The sequence below is a fragment of the Mus caroli genome, chromosome X, assembly GCF_900094665.2.
Source record: "Mus caroli chromosome X, CAROLI_EIJ_v1.1, whole genome shotgun sequence".
Classification (NCBI taxonomy): domain Eukaryota; kingdom Metazoa; phylum Chordata; class Mammalia; order Rodentia; family Muridae; genus Mus; species Mus caroli.
In genome coordinates, this window is record NC_034589.1 from 89,043,744 (window position 1) to 89,057,036 (window position 13,293).

Below are 13,293 nucleotides of genomic sequence, written 5' to 3' on the forward strand. Positions count from 1 at the left end.
GTCCTCTCCTCACCACCCCTTCCCACCATCTATTCATGCCTCCTCTGTTTCTCTTCAGAAAAGGGCAGGCCTCCCAGGGATAGCAACTGAGTATGGCATAACAAATTAGAATAAGATTAGGCACTTCCCCTCATATCAAGGCTGGATAAGGAGAGAAGGGTCCCAAAGGCAGAGAAAAGAGTCAGAGACAGCCCCCGCTCCCATTGTTAAGAGTCCCCAAGAACACGAAGCTACACAGCTATAACATACATGCAGAGGGTCTAGGTCAGTCCCATCCATGCTTCCTGATTGTCAGTTCAGTCTCCGTGAGCCTCTATGAGCCCAGGTTAGTGGATTCTGTGGGTTTTCTTGTGGTGTCCTTGACCCTTCTAGCTCCTTCAATCCTTCTTCCCCCCACTTTCTCCAACTTTTGCCTAATGTCTGGCTGTGGGTCTTTCCATCTGTTTCCAGAAGTCTCTCAGAAGACAGTTATGCTATGCTCCAATTTATATGTATACTAGAATATCATTAGGAATCATTTCATTGACTTTTTTTTTTTAATGCCAGTGTTTGGTTCTATCCTAGGTCCTGGCTATCCAGCCTTCTGGTTCCTGGCCCTCCAGGCAGTGTCAGGAATGGGCTCCTTCTTGTGGCATGGGTCTGAAGCTAGACCAGTAATTGGCCACTCCCACAGTTTCTTACCCCACCTTTACTACAGCACATCTTGTAGGCAGGACAAATTGTGGCTGGGTTGGTGTCCCAGTCCCTCCATTGGAAGTCTTGCTTGGTTACAGGTTAGGCTCCATATTCCCCATTGGTAGGAGTCTTAGTTAGAGGGCCATCCTCATGGTTTCCTGGGAGTTCCATTGTACTAGGTTTGTACCTCATCCCAGAGATGCCCCTGATTCCACTTATCTCTCCCACCCCTCTCTTCCTGCCCCTTCTGCTATTCCTGTCCTCACCCACCTCCAGCCCACTGCAAAAACTATTCTATTTTCCCTTCCCAGGGAGATTCATGTGTCTCCCTTGAGCCCTCCTTGCTTGCTACTTAGCCTCTCTGGGTCTGTGGATTGCAGCATGGTTATCCTTTGCTTTACAGCTCACTTAGAAGTGAGTACATTCCATGTTTGTCTTTCTGGGTCTGGGTACCTCACTCACACACTCATGATTTTTATTTCTAATTTCATCCATTTACCTGCAATTTCATGTTATTATTTTTTCAGTGGCTAAGTAATACTCCATTGTTTGAATGTACCACATTTTCTTTATCCGATCTTTGGTTGAGGGGCATCCAGGCTGTTTCCAGTTTCTGGCTACTAGGAGTAAAACTGCTATGAGCATAGTTGAGCAAGTGTCCTTTGTGGTGGGATGGAGTGTTCTTTGAGGATATGCTAGAAGTGGGATGAGGTAGATCAATTCCCAATTTTCTGAGAAACCACCATGTTGATTTTCAAAGTGGTTGTACAAGTTTTCATTCCCACCAACAATGAAGGAGTGTTCCCCTTGCTCCACATCCTTGCCAGCATCTGCTGTTGCTTGACTTTTTGATCTTAGCCATTCTGACTGGTGTGAGGTGGAATCTCAGGGTCCTTTCTATTTGCATTTCTCTGATGACTAAGGTTGTTGAACATTTCATTAAGTCTTTCTTGGCTATTTGAGATTCCTCCATTGAAAATTCTCTGTTTAGCTCTGTAACCCATATTTTAATTGGATATTTTGGGGTTTTTTGATGTCTAGTTTCTTGAGTTCTTTATATATCTTGGATATTAGCCCTCTGTTAGATATGAAGTTGGTGAAAATCTTTTCCCATTCTATAACAGGCTGCTGATTTGTCCTATTGGCAGTGTCCTTTGCCTTATTGAAGCTTTTGAGTTTCATGAAGTCCCATTAATTAATTGTTGATCCTAGTGCCTGCACTATTAGTGTTCTGTTCAAGGAGTTATTTCTTGTGCCAATGCACTCAAGGCAATTCTTCATCTTCTGTTCTATTAGATTTAGTGTATCCAGTTTTATGTTGAGGTCTTTGATCCACTTGGATTTGAGTTTTGTGCAGATAAATATAGATCTATTGGCATTCTTCTACATACTTGCATCTAGTTAGATCAGCACCATTTGTTGAAGATGCTTTCCTTTTTCCATTGTATAATTTTGGCTTCTTTATCAAGAATGAGGTGTCCCTGAGTGTGTGAATTTACATGCTGGTCTTTCATTTGATTGGGTTGGATTGATCGCGCTGTCTGCTTTTATGCCAATACCATGTGGTTTTGATTACTGTAGGTCTGTAGTAGAGCTTGAGATCAGGGATGGTGATACTCTGGAAGCTCTTGTATTGTACAGGATTATTTTAGTTATTCTGCCGTTTTTGTTTTTCATATGAAGTTGACTATTATTCTTTGAAAATCTGAAAGAATTGTGTTGGAATTTTGATGGAGATTGCATTGAATCTGTAGATTGTTTTTGGTAAGATAGCTATTTTCACTATGTTAATTCTACCAATCCGAGGGAGATCTTTCCATCTTCTGATACCTTTTCCAGTTCCTTTCTTCAAAGATTTTAAGTTCTTGTCATACAGGACTTTCACTTGCTTGTTTAGAGTTACACCAACATATATATATATATGGCTATTGTGAAGGATGTTGTAGTAGGATAGCTGGGCTCTGCTGGTGTCATATTTTCCTGGTTCCTGTTGTGTTCTTACCCTGGCCTCCAGTCATCTGGGGTTGGGATAATTACAGGTTTAGGAACTGGTTTCTGAGTTTATCTTTGTTGCATAGATATTTGGATTTTTTCCCCTTGATTTCTGTTTTCTTTCTAGTCTTCAGGCCTGAGTAGCCTGGGGTTCTTATGACCAAAGTTTCAGGCCTAGTAGAGTATCTATGCTGGGGTTTTGGCAGCCTACATGACCTTTGGGATTTGGGGTGCCAGCATTGCTCATGGGGGGAAGGACCATCTCTGATTATCAAGACTATCAATTTTCTGTCGCTTTTTGGATTTATTTTGGTGTGTGTGTGTGTGTGTGTGTGTGTGTGTCTGTGTGTGTCTGTGTACCTGACTTCAGGTGCCTGTGAGGAAGAGAGGGATTGCATCCTCCTGGAGTTTGACTTACAGGCAGTTATAAGCTACTTGACATAGGTGTTGGGAATTGAACTCTTTCCTCTGCAAGAACAATGTGTACTCTTAATCACTCAGCTATCTCTCCAACTCGTTGATTTTCTTATTTCCCTCAGTCTTAAAAGTGGGTTTTCAAAACCCCATTCTACTTGGACTCTTTGCTTCCTGTGGCAGTAGTAAAGCATTCTGATGAACAGCTTACTGTAGTGAAAGGGACCTTAAAAAGGAGGAAAAAGGCAATAAAACTGAACATAGATCCCTTTGTTTAAAAACTTTAATAGCTGGAGGTATAGCTTAATGGTAGTGTTTGTTGCCCTAGATCCATCCCCAGCACCAAAAGGTGTTAATAATGATAATTTATTCAGTAAGCCCTACTCATTCTATTTCTTTTTATCTTTGTAGGAAATATACTCCCATACTAAACCCAAGGTGGATCACTTTGTCCAGTGGGGAGTAGGTAAGTTGAGTTTTAATTAGGCATAATTGGTTATTTCATCCTATTGAACTATTGTACTAACTTTTTAGGAAATAGGCTCTGGAAATCAGAGTCTTTGACATCATATGGACAAATCTAGAGCTATCTAGATGTTTTCTGGAAGATGATCTGTGTTTGAATTAGGTTTCAGAAGAGTCTTATTTCATGAATCTCTTCAACATTATTAGCATTGTTGGGCTAGCAAGTACTCGTACCTTAGAATTAAAAAAACAAACAAACAAACAAACAAACAAACAAAAAAACAACTCCAGGGCTGGGGATGTAAGTTCCCAGTAGCAGAATGGGATGCATCTTCTTAAGAGTCTTTGTAGTGACTCTGTGTAACTCAGGAGGAAAAAGTCAACCATGTCAAATAACTCTCATCTGTGAGGTCCAGTGCTAAAAACCAAACAACAGCAACAAAATTACAGTGCACTAGAGCTTGCTTACTCCTCACCGGATTTTCTGAATTATACTAATTTGTGAGCTGCCATTAATGGATGTTGCACAGGCCAGGTATGGTGGCACATGCCTTTATTTCTGTCACTGAGGAGGGAGATGGCAATAATGGATCTCTGCTAGTTCAAGGGCACATTTTCTACACAGTGAGATCAAGGGCAGCCAGAACTACATAGAGAGATCTCTGTGTAGTCTAAACAACAACAACAACAACAATAACAATAACAACTTTTTAAAAAAGTGCATAAAATCTAGATGCAGGAAGGAATTCAGCTGGTCTTCCTGGAGAAGCTCTATACCAAACACATAGCTGGCTCAATGTGATCAGTGCTTAGAGACAGGACTCAGGCTTTTCCAGGAAGAATTTTAAACATAGGGAACGCTAAGGATAAGTTGAGAGAGAATGAAGTCATGACCTAGCTTCAAGTCGTTTATTACTTCATCTGGTATTAAACAACTCTTGGCAGTATTCTTTTTTAATTATTAATTTTTAAGGTTAGCATGCAAAGTAATGGGTTTCACCGTGACAACTTCATAGGTATGTGTCATTGTACCTGGTGGTGGTCTTAACAAAGATCTGTTGGATAAGTATCTACTGTTATCACCAAGAGAAGGTAACATATAAGTCTAAGCAATCAACTGTGAGAGAACATATATTCTGTGTGGGGAGACAGAAAACACACACATGAATGATGCAATGCTTAGGGTAAGATAGCAGGGGTGGCACAGAGACTAACTTCTAACTTCTGGTACCTTAGAGAAGGAGGCAGTGTCTGTGCTGATGACTTAGGATGAGCTTTCCTGAGGAGGCAGGCAGTGCCTGAGTGGGCTCCAATCTGCTGTGAGACTGGTTCCATAGAGAGGAGAGGAAAGGAGATAGCACGCAAATCCAAGTCCTAAGACCTGCGTAGGCATGGCAAATAAGGCCATGTGTTGTATTAGTTACTTCCTCAGTAGGCTCACTGTTGTATTTATTTTTAAATTATTAAATTCTATGACCAGCAAGAGTGGCTATTGATTTCTAGCATCAACCTTGTTCTACTTTGCTTTTTATTGTTGTGATAAAACACCATGACCAAAGCAACTTGGGGAGGAAAGGGTTCATTCCAGCTTAACAGTTTACAAGCTACCCTGGAGGGAAGTTAGGGTCGGAACTGAAGCAGAGGCCATGGAGGAGTGCTCCTTACTCACTTGCTCCCCGTAGCTTGCTCAGCCTGAGTTCCTTCCTTTTTCTTTTTCTAACACTAATGCAATTTTATTTTATTTTTTCTTTTGTTGTAAATAGATTTTTTTCACATAATATACCCTGATTACAGTTTTCTCTCCCTCCATTCCTCCCAGTTCCTCCCCACCTCCCTTCTCATCCAGATCCCTTCTCATCCCTTTATGCTTGTCATTAGAAAACAAACAGGATAATATTAAAATATAAGATAAAACAAAAACTAACACATTGGAAATTGACAAGAGAAGCCAACAGAAGGAAAAGAGCCCAAGGGAAGGCACAAGAATCAGAGACCTACTTGTTTGTGCCCTCAGAAATATCTTTAAAAACACTGAGTTGGAAGCCATAATATCTATGCAGAGGACCTGGTGCAGCCCCTTGCAGGCCCTGTGCTTGCTGCCTCAGTCTCTGAGAGTTCATATGAACTTAGTTCATGTTGATTTAGAGGGTCTTGCTTTCTTGGAGTTCTCTGTCTCCTCTGGCTCTTACGTTCTTTCTGCCTCCCCTTTGGTGGGGTTCCTTGAGCCCTGAGATGGGGGATTTGATACAGGCATCCCAGTTAGAACTGAGTGTTCCTAGGTCTCTCATTCGAGGTCTAGCACTCAGGACCACCCTCCCACAGGTGGCTCCACCCCCAAATGGCATGAGCCCTCCCACATCATCAGCATTAATCAAGAAAATGCTCTCAAGACCTGCCTACAAGCAAATTGGATGGAGGCAATTACTCAGTTGAGGTTCCTCTTCCCAGATGACCCTGCTTGTGTCAAGTTGACAAAACCCTAGCCAGCACAAATTTATACTGCAGTTTTCCTTCATTATCCAAACATATTGTTCTTTAGTTCAAATAATGAGTTCAGATGGCAAAGACACTTGGTTTCTGAGTTGAATGTGTTTGGTTCCTGAAAGAATGTATTGCAAAGAATCATATTGTCACAGTTGATGGTGGTGTGTATCTCATCACTCATGGTAAAGCAGGATTGTGAGTCCCAGGCCAGTCTGGGATACAAAGCAAGTTTAAATTCAGCCTGGGCCACACAGCAATGTTGTCTTTAAAAAGTGTGAGCTAGGTTTGGTGATACACACCCGTAATCCCAGCACATGGGAGTGAGGCAGGATGATCATGGGTTCGCTTTATACTAAATGAAAGCAGACTTAAAACAAAACAAAGCAAATACGTACTAACAGGAAGCAAAGGATGCATCGTTGGGGAACATTTGGTACTGTATGTTCTAGTTATGTATGAGACTTTTGCTTTTGGTTTTAATGAACAATTTATGGAGTTATTTCCCAATCTTATTCCATCATAGACAACTATAACTATCTTCAAAATGCGCCTCCTGGATTTTTCCCAAGACTCGGTGTTATTGGTTTTGCTGGTTTTGTTGGACTCCTTTTTGCTAGAGGTAGGTGCAATTTTTTAGGGTTCCCCCCAGAGTCAGTTTATATGGGAGAGATGGGATATATGTGTGGCTCTTTATCCATATTTAATAGCTTTTTAATAAGTTGGTTCCTGAATGTGGACTTCTTAACATAATGATTCATGTGCGTCTTTATCCAGTTACATTTGACTTTAAACATACATAGAAATTTATACTCTTGGTAAGAAAAAGAAATTAGTTATACTTAATAAGCACATTTACTTGTTCAAATATTGCTCTATGGTACAGAAAGAGTAAACTTCTGTTCAAAGTCTTTCACAACTGACAAACTGTAAATGTTCCACTGTTGCCAGGTATGTTGGCACATGTCTTTATTCCCAGCACTATAGAGGTGGAGGCAGAGTTGGAGGCAGCGGCAGGTGGATCTTTGAGTTTGAGGCCAGCCTGGTCTACAAAGTGAGTCCAGGACAGTCAGAGGTCTGTTACTTGGAGAAACAAACAAAAAAAAAATGAAAAAGCCCACAAAACAAACAAACAAACACAAAAGAAAGAAAAGGAAAGCAAAGCAAACCAACCACCCCCCCAAACCACCACCACCAAACCCCCAAACAACAACAATATAACAACAAAAACCAAACCCCAAACTCAAATAACACAAAAGCCTTGTTATGCTCAGGCTATTAATCACAGCAAGCAGGACAGTGCTTTACTCGCGCATTAACTAAATTCTTCACGTGTCACCTCTTCAGTTAGCGACGGTATGAATACTTTAGAAGTGCGTAACATTTACAGTACCTAGTATCTCTGAATATGACCGTAGGGCTGGGGTACATAGCTCAATGACAGAATGCTTTTATGCTTGAGGCCCTGGGCTCAAGCCTAAGCACCAGGAAATATTACTTTATTCTACTGTTATATCACAAAATAATAATGGTGTGAAAAGGCTTCACTCTGAGGAGATTGTTTTTATGATCTAGTTGTAGTTTTACTCATTGTAAAATAAAGATTTATGGGGATAAAATGCAGATATTGCAAAAACTGTGATTAGAAGCTTAGTGCGATAATTCCAGCATCCAAGAGGCTGAGGCACAAGACGACCAATCTGGGCCACATAGTGAGTTCCAGGACAGCCTGGCCTACAGAGTGAGAGTCTCTCAAACAGACAAACAAAGTTCAAACTAGAAATATCCCAGCAAAGAACCTTGTAATCTGACCACCATAAAAGAGACCATAGTTTTATACCGATGGCTCTAATTTTTGAACTCTTCCCTCTTTGTGCATTAGGTGTTATTTTAGAGTCAGGAGGGCACACTGCCCAGGTGATGGCTTTTGTCCACCCGAGGAATAAACTCCTGCATACTTTCCTAGTTGGTTTTCACTTTGTTTCTCCAGACAGTTTATTGGATGGAGTCCACTCTCCTCCCAGTTCTATCCTGTAACCTGCTCTGAGACTAACCCAATTGTTAGTGGACTTTTGTACTCAATATTGAGCTCAATTTCCTGGGCTTTTATGTCACCTTCTCCTTGCCACATTCAGCCATGTTGTTGAATTACATGCTTCCATTGCTTTTTACAAACCGTATGTGTGAGAGACTTCATTCTGGCAGTTTGGATAGCTTGGAGTTCTTTTTCATCCAAACTAGCATGTGGCATTGCAGACGGCAGAGTGGACAGTCAGTCTGGATACTTGTTGCTCCTCCCCCACCTTTTTCATTCTTGGAAAATTTGAAGATCTTCATTGCTCTGAATTTCTATATCATGCTGATGCTTTCAGCCTATAGTGGGACAATTGGCGGGGTGCTTTCTTTAGCTCTGCTTTTTCTATGAGGATTTGCTTTCTTTCTCCCTCCTGAATGCTTTTTGTTAATAATGAGTTCTTTCTAAGTGACTGTAGTGTCTTATGTTTCCTTGCTTGCTTTATTTCATTCTTTATGAATGTTTTTCTTTGCTCATTTCCATGAGGTCTTGTTCTCTGGATGTTACTTTTATATTGCAGGCTCTCCTCCAATGCCTGCTGATCCTTAGTTGTCAAGTCATGTTTCAGAATGAGGCAATTGAAATGCCAGTAAGAACTCAGTGTATAAATGTGGCTTTACAGGCAGGCTTTATAGGCAGGCACATTCTAGGTTAGCTTAAGCCAGATGGGAGCACACTATATTGAGGAGGTCTTTACTCTTAGGCACTAACTGCTGTGAGTGTGTGTGTGTGAGCGTGTGTGAGTGTGTGTGTGTGACATGTGTGGTGCTGGGAAACAACCTGGGACCTCATATGTGCCAGGCAAGTAACTGTTAGGAACACAGCACAGTTAGTTAAGCTTAACTAACTGTGCTGTATTTCTTTAACAGTTGACACTTTTTGTGGTGCTGGGAATGAAACCCAGGGCTTAGTTAAGCTAAGCACTAATCCACCATTGACCCACATCCTTGGCCTGGATGACTTCTTATCTGCCAGTGGCCCCTCTGCACTTTTTCTCTTCCTTATGGCATTTCTGATCTGTATTGTATTCTCTTACTGCTGTTTTAATGAAACCTCAGGAAGGGAAGGAAAGCAGCAATTGTCATTTGTATTTGAATAGGAAGGTGGTCAGTTTGCTTTAAAAAATATCAGTTGTACCACACAGAAAGCAGAGACAGAAAAGTCACAAGTTTAAGACTAGTCTGGGCTACATAGTGAGTTTATCTCCAAATGCAAAACAAAGTAAAAAAAAGAACAAAACAAAACAAAAAAAGCAAGAGGGGATATATAAAAAAAAAGTAGAGGGGATATATACCTGTAGGCCAGCTTAGGCTACAATTAGGCCAGCTTTCATTAATTAATAGTGGCTGTATTGAAATATTTGTTGAGTGAAGGAAGTTAGTCACAAAGAATCATACTTTATATGATTCCATGTATATGAAATTACCAGAGTAGGCAAATCCATTAGAGATCAAAAATAGGTTTCCCTTAGCCTTATGTGTTTGTTGGTAGGGATGGATGATGGTGCTAGCAGGGTCCCTCCCTCCCTTCCTTCCTTCCTTCCTTCCTTCCTTCCTTCCTTCCTTCCTTCCTTCCTTCCTCAGTGCTGGGGATTTCAGGGCTGTGTGCATGCTAAGCATGCTTTACCCTAAATGATGGGGGTTTCTTTTGAGAATAGAGGAATTGATTGGGATGATGGTTGCACAGCTTTGTGAACACACAAAAAGTCGTATTTTGTACTTTAAGTGGGTGAAATATATGAATTATATTGCAAAGCTGTAAAGAAATAGCAATTCATTTTGTTGTATGTACTATTAAGTAATATTTCAATTTAGGGATAATGTATACTTTTAGTATAAATTGTGAGAGAAAGAATATCATATCATCTGATGGTATGTACTACTTTTTATTGATTAGGTTCAAAAATAAAGAAGCTGCTGTATCCTCCTTTTTTCATGGGATTAGGTGCCTCTGTCTATTACCCACAACAAGCCATCACCATTGCCCAGGTGAGTCAGACCCAGGAAGCAAGGCTATTCTTCATTTTTGTGTGAGTGATAGTGTCACGAATTGTTGGGAATGGAGGTTAGTGACAGAGGTGGAAAGTAAATCCTCAAACTCGGTAGAAAGGTTCTAACAGCTTTTTATTCATAAACAGAAATAAACAAATAAATAGTAAAATGGGCCTGCACCCGTTCACACACACTTTTACTCTTCACTAACCTTCCCGTCTGGCTGGCGTAGCCTGGCTCAGTGGCAACGCTTCAGGTGATCCACGACTCTCTCTTCTCTGCTTTTGAATCCTCTGGAGCTGAACTGCGGCCGGCAGTGCAGGCTTATTGTCTGGGTGGGCATCTGTGTGGGTGGCCACATGGGGTCCGCGCAGATTGTCTCTCGAGTGATGTTTCTCTGTTGGGCCCCCGTCAGTTCCCATGGTAGACCGGAGGTTTTTAAACTAAATTCAGCCAATTACAGCTAGGGTGTTTCATACAAGTAGATGGATCACAGTTGGCTGATAACTTGGGTAAGATAGACCATAGGGTTTCCAAACATGCCTTAAGATTGATAGCATCAGCATCTCTGTATTCACCACCAAGGTAGTAGGATGTGATGAAAAGATCTGGAAGTGGAGAATGGTGATGGTTGAACAGTAAGGACACTTTATGCCACTTAATTATATATATTCCTGAAACAGTTAAAATGATACATTTTGTGTTTGTATATATTTTTCTCTTTTAAAATTTTATTTTCTTTAAAAAAATCGTGGCATGCATATCTTATTACCAGAAAACCAAGCCAGAAGAGCCCTAGCTTCCGAAGAGATTTCCTCATCTTGTATTTTGTCATTGAGTTCCATTTTTACAGTTTTACTTTTCTTTCTTAGAAACCTCAAGCTTGGATGGAGCACTTAGCCACTTAAGTTCTGTTCTGTTCAGAGTCTATAGCTAAAAAGAACGTACCCAAATTGGGTATATTGGGACAGGGGAAGTAGTGCCTCAGTGGTAGAACAGTTGTTAAGCATGTGTAGAAGTTCCATGCCCAAACCACAAAAAGGAAAAGAAAGAAAATATCCTCATAGTGATAGAAAACATTTTCCTCTCAGAAATGTGAGATGCCAAGAATAGCAGTATCATGTGTGGTAAATGCTTAACATATCTAACAAGGAGCCCAAGACTCTTAGCATATCAGATATTTTGAGAGCAGTAGGAATAACTGAGGAATATGGCTCGCAGAAATCAGTGCGTTACAGAGATCACTCTTTTCACAAGCGCTGGGGCTACAGACAAATCACTTGGCCTTAGAACCCTTGCAGTCTTCATGTCCTTACTATTCTGTAGGATGGGGATAACTCATGGGAAAGTGTTTGGTAAAAACACCACTAGACAATGATCAATTATAAAAATTAGGAAGAGAATGAGAACTACTTTAAAAAATTGGGGCTGGAGAGATGGCCTTGTGGTAAAGAGCTGTTGTTTCTCATCCAGAAGAAGCACCCACGCCAGGAAGGTCACAGCACCTCCAGTCAAAGAGATCTCAGGCCCTTTTCTGGCCTCCATGTGTCGTTGCATACACATTACAGACATAGAAGTGTACACGAGAACACAACATGAGCACACACATATATTTATATACTTAATACATACACACCATATAAAAACTATTTTGAAGTATTATGGTGTAGAACAATCGGTATTCTTTGTTATACGTAGAACCAATGAATGCAAATTGCTAGAAGCATTTTTTTTTTTTGAAGACTCAATACTTGGGAAAAAAATTCCAGGTATTTGGAGAGATGGCTCAATGGTTAAGAGTACTTGGTTTTTGTTTTTGTGTTTGTTTTTTTTTGTTGTTGTTGTTTTGTTTTGCTTTCTGGATTTTTTGGTAGGTTTGATTCCCAGAAACGCACATGGCAACTCACAACTGTTTGTAATTCCAGTCCCAGATGACCAGATGCCCTCTTATAACCTCCTCAGACCTCCACAGGCACCAAGCACATCTGTGATGCAGTACATACATGCAGGCAGGAAACATGCATGCGCACATGTGTGCGCGTGTGTACACACACACACACACACAGACAGACAGACAGGCAGACACACACACACGCACACACACACACACACACACACACACACACACCAGTAATTCAAGCTAGGTAGCCAAAGATGGGCAAACACATCTTAAGGTCATAACCCCTCTAAGGCCAGGACCTCATGGGATGTTGGAAATATGATATAGATCATGCTACCTACAAAATCCCTATGATAATTAAAAGCTTCATTATGTTTGTGCCTGGGAAAAAATATCTTGATTGTGTTCACATATTTTACATCTAAGTTTTTAAAATGAATGATTTTCATTTTAGCTTGACTTGGTTAGTTGTAATGTACCAGGCTGGGCAGTAGGTGGTTTAGGTAGATGTTTCTTCTTCCTTGTGATTTTAGGAATTCCTCATATCATCAGTGGTCCTACATTTAGCTGAGAAGTTATAACCTTTTGGGAGCTGGGATATAAGTATCAGTAACATGCATAATGCCCCAGATTTGATCATTAGCATCAGTAATAAAAGACATACACATAATTTATAGCCAGTCATCTTAAGAGAAAATTATATGTAACCACACTTTTTCTTATTCTTTTTCTTTTCTTTGGTTTTTCATTTTTTTCTTTTCAATTTTCATTTTTTTATGTTTATGTTATACAGTTCTTTGCTTTTGAGACAGAATTTCACTGTTCATGTTGGCCTTGAGTTTGCAGCAGTCTGCCCGCCTCAGCCTCCTAAGTGCTGACATTAGAGATGTGAGCCTCCAGACTGAGGCAGAATTCCCATTGCTTTTTCTTTAGAGACTGAAGCCAAGATGTTTCCTAGGCAAGTGCTCTACCACTGAACTATACTCCAAGCATATTATGCAGGTTTAAGGGATATGTCCCAAGATTTTCTGTAGTAGTTACACACACACACACACACACCACACTCCCTTCCCCACAACAGTCAAATGCAGTACTTTTGGAAATGGGAGCAAAGAAATTCTCTTTTTTATCATTCACAAATGAATCATTTCTCAATCTTTTCTGTTTGTGTTTCCAGATCACTGGGGAGAAGTTATATGACTGGGGATTACGAGGCTACATAGTTGTAGAAGATTTGTGGAAGCAAAATTTTCAGAAGGTGAGAAGCATTTTCATTTTGTTCTTTTTGGTTTAAATTGAAA

At 40.5% G+C, this 13,293-nt stretch overlaps 1 protein-coding gene across 2 annotated transcripts in view; it reads left to right on the plus strand.

The window, feature by feature from the left end:
* Apoo (apolipoprotein O) overlaps positions 1-13,293 on the plus strand; it is a 43,998-nt gene that overhangs the window by 17,245 nt on the left and 13,460 nt on the right. For both annotated transcript variants that reach the window (XM_021153436.1, XM_029473540.1), the window contains exons 4-7: positions 3,493-3,547; positions 6,554-6,649; positions 9,998-10,089; positions 13,170-13,250. In XM_021153436.1, the coding sequence (XP_021009095.1) occupies positions 3,493-3,547; positions 6,554-6,649; positions 9,998-10,089; positions 13,170-13,250 (324 nt within the window). The remainder of the gene's footprint in view (positions 1-3,492; positions 3,548-6,553; positions 6,650-9,997; positions 10,090-13,169; positions 13,251-13,293) is intronic.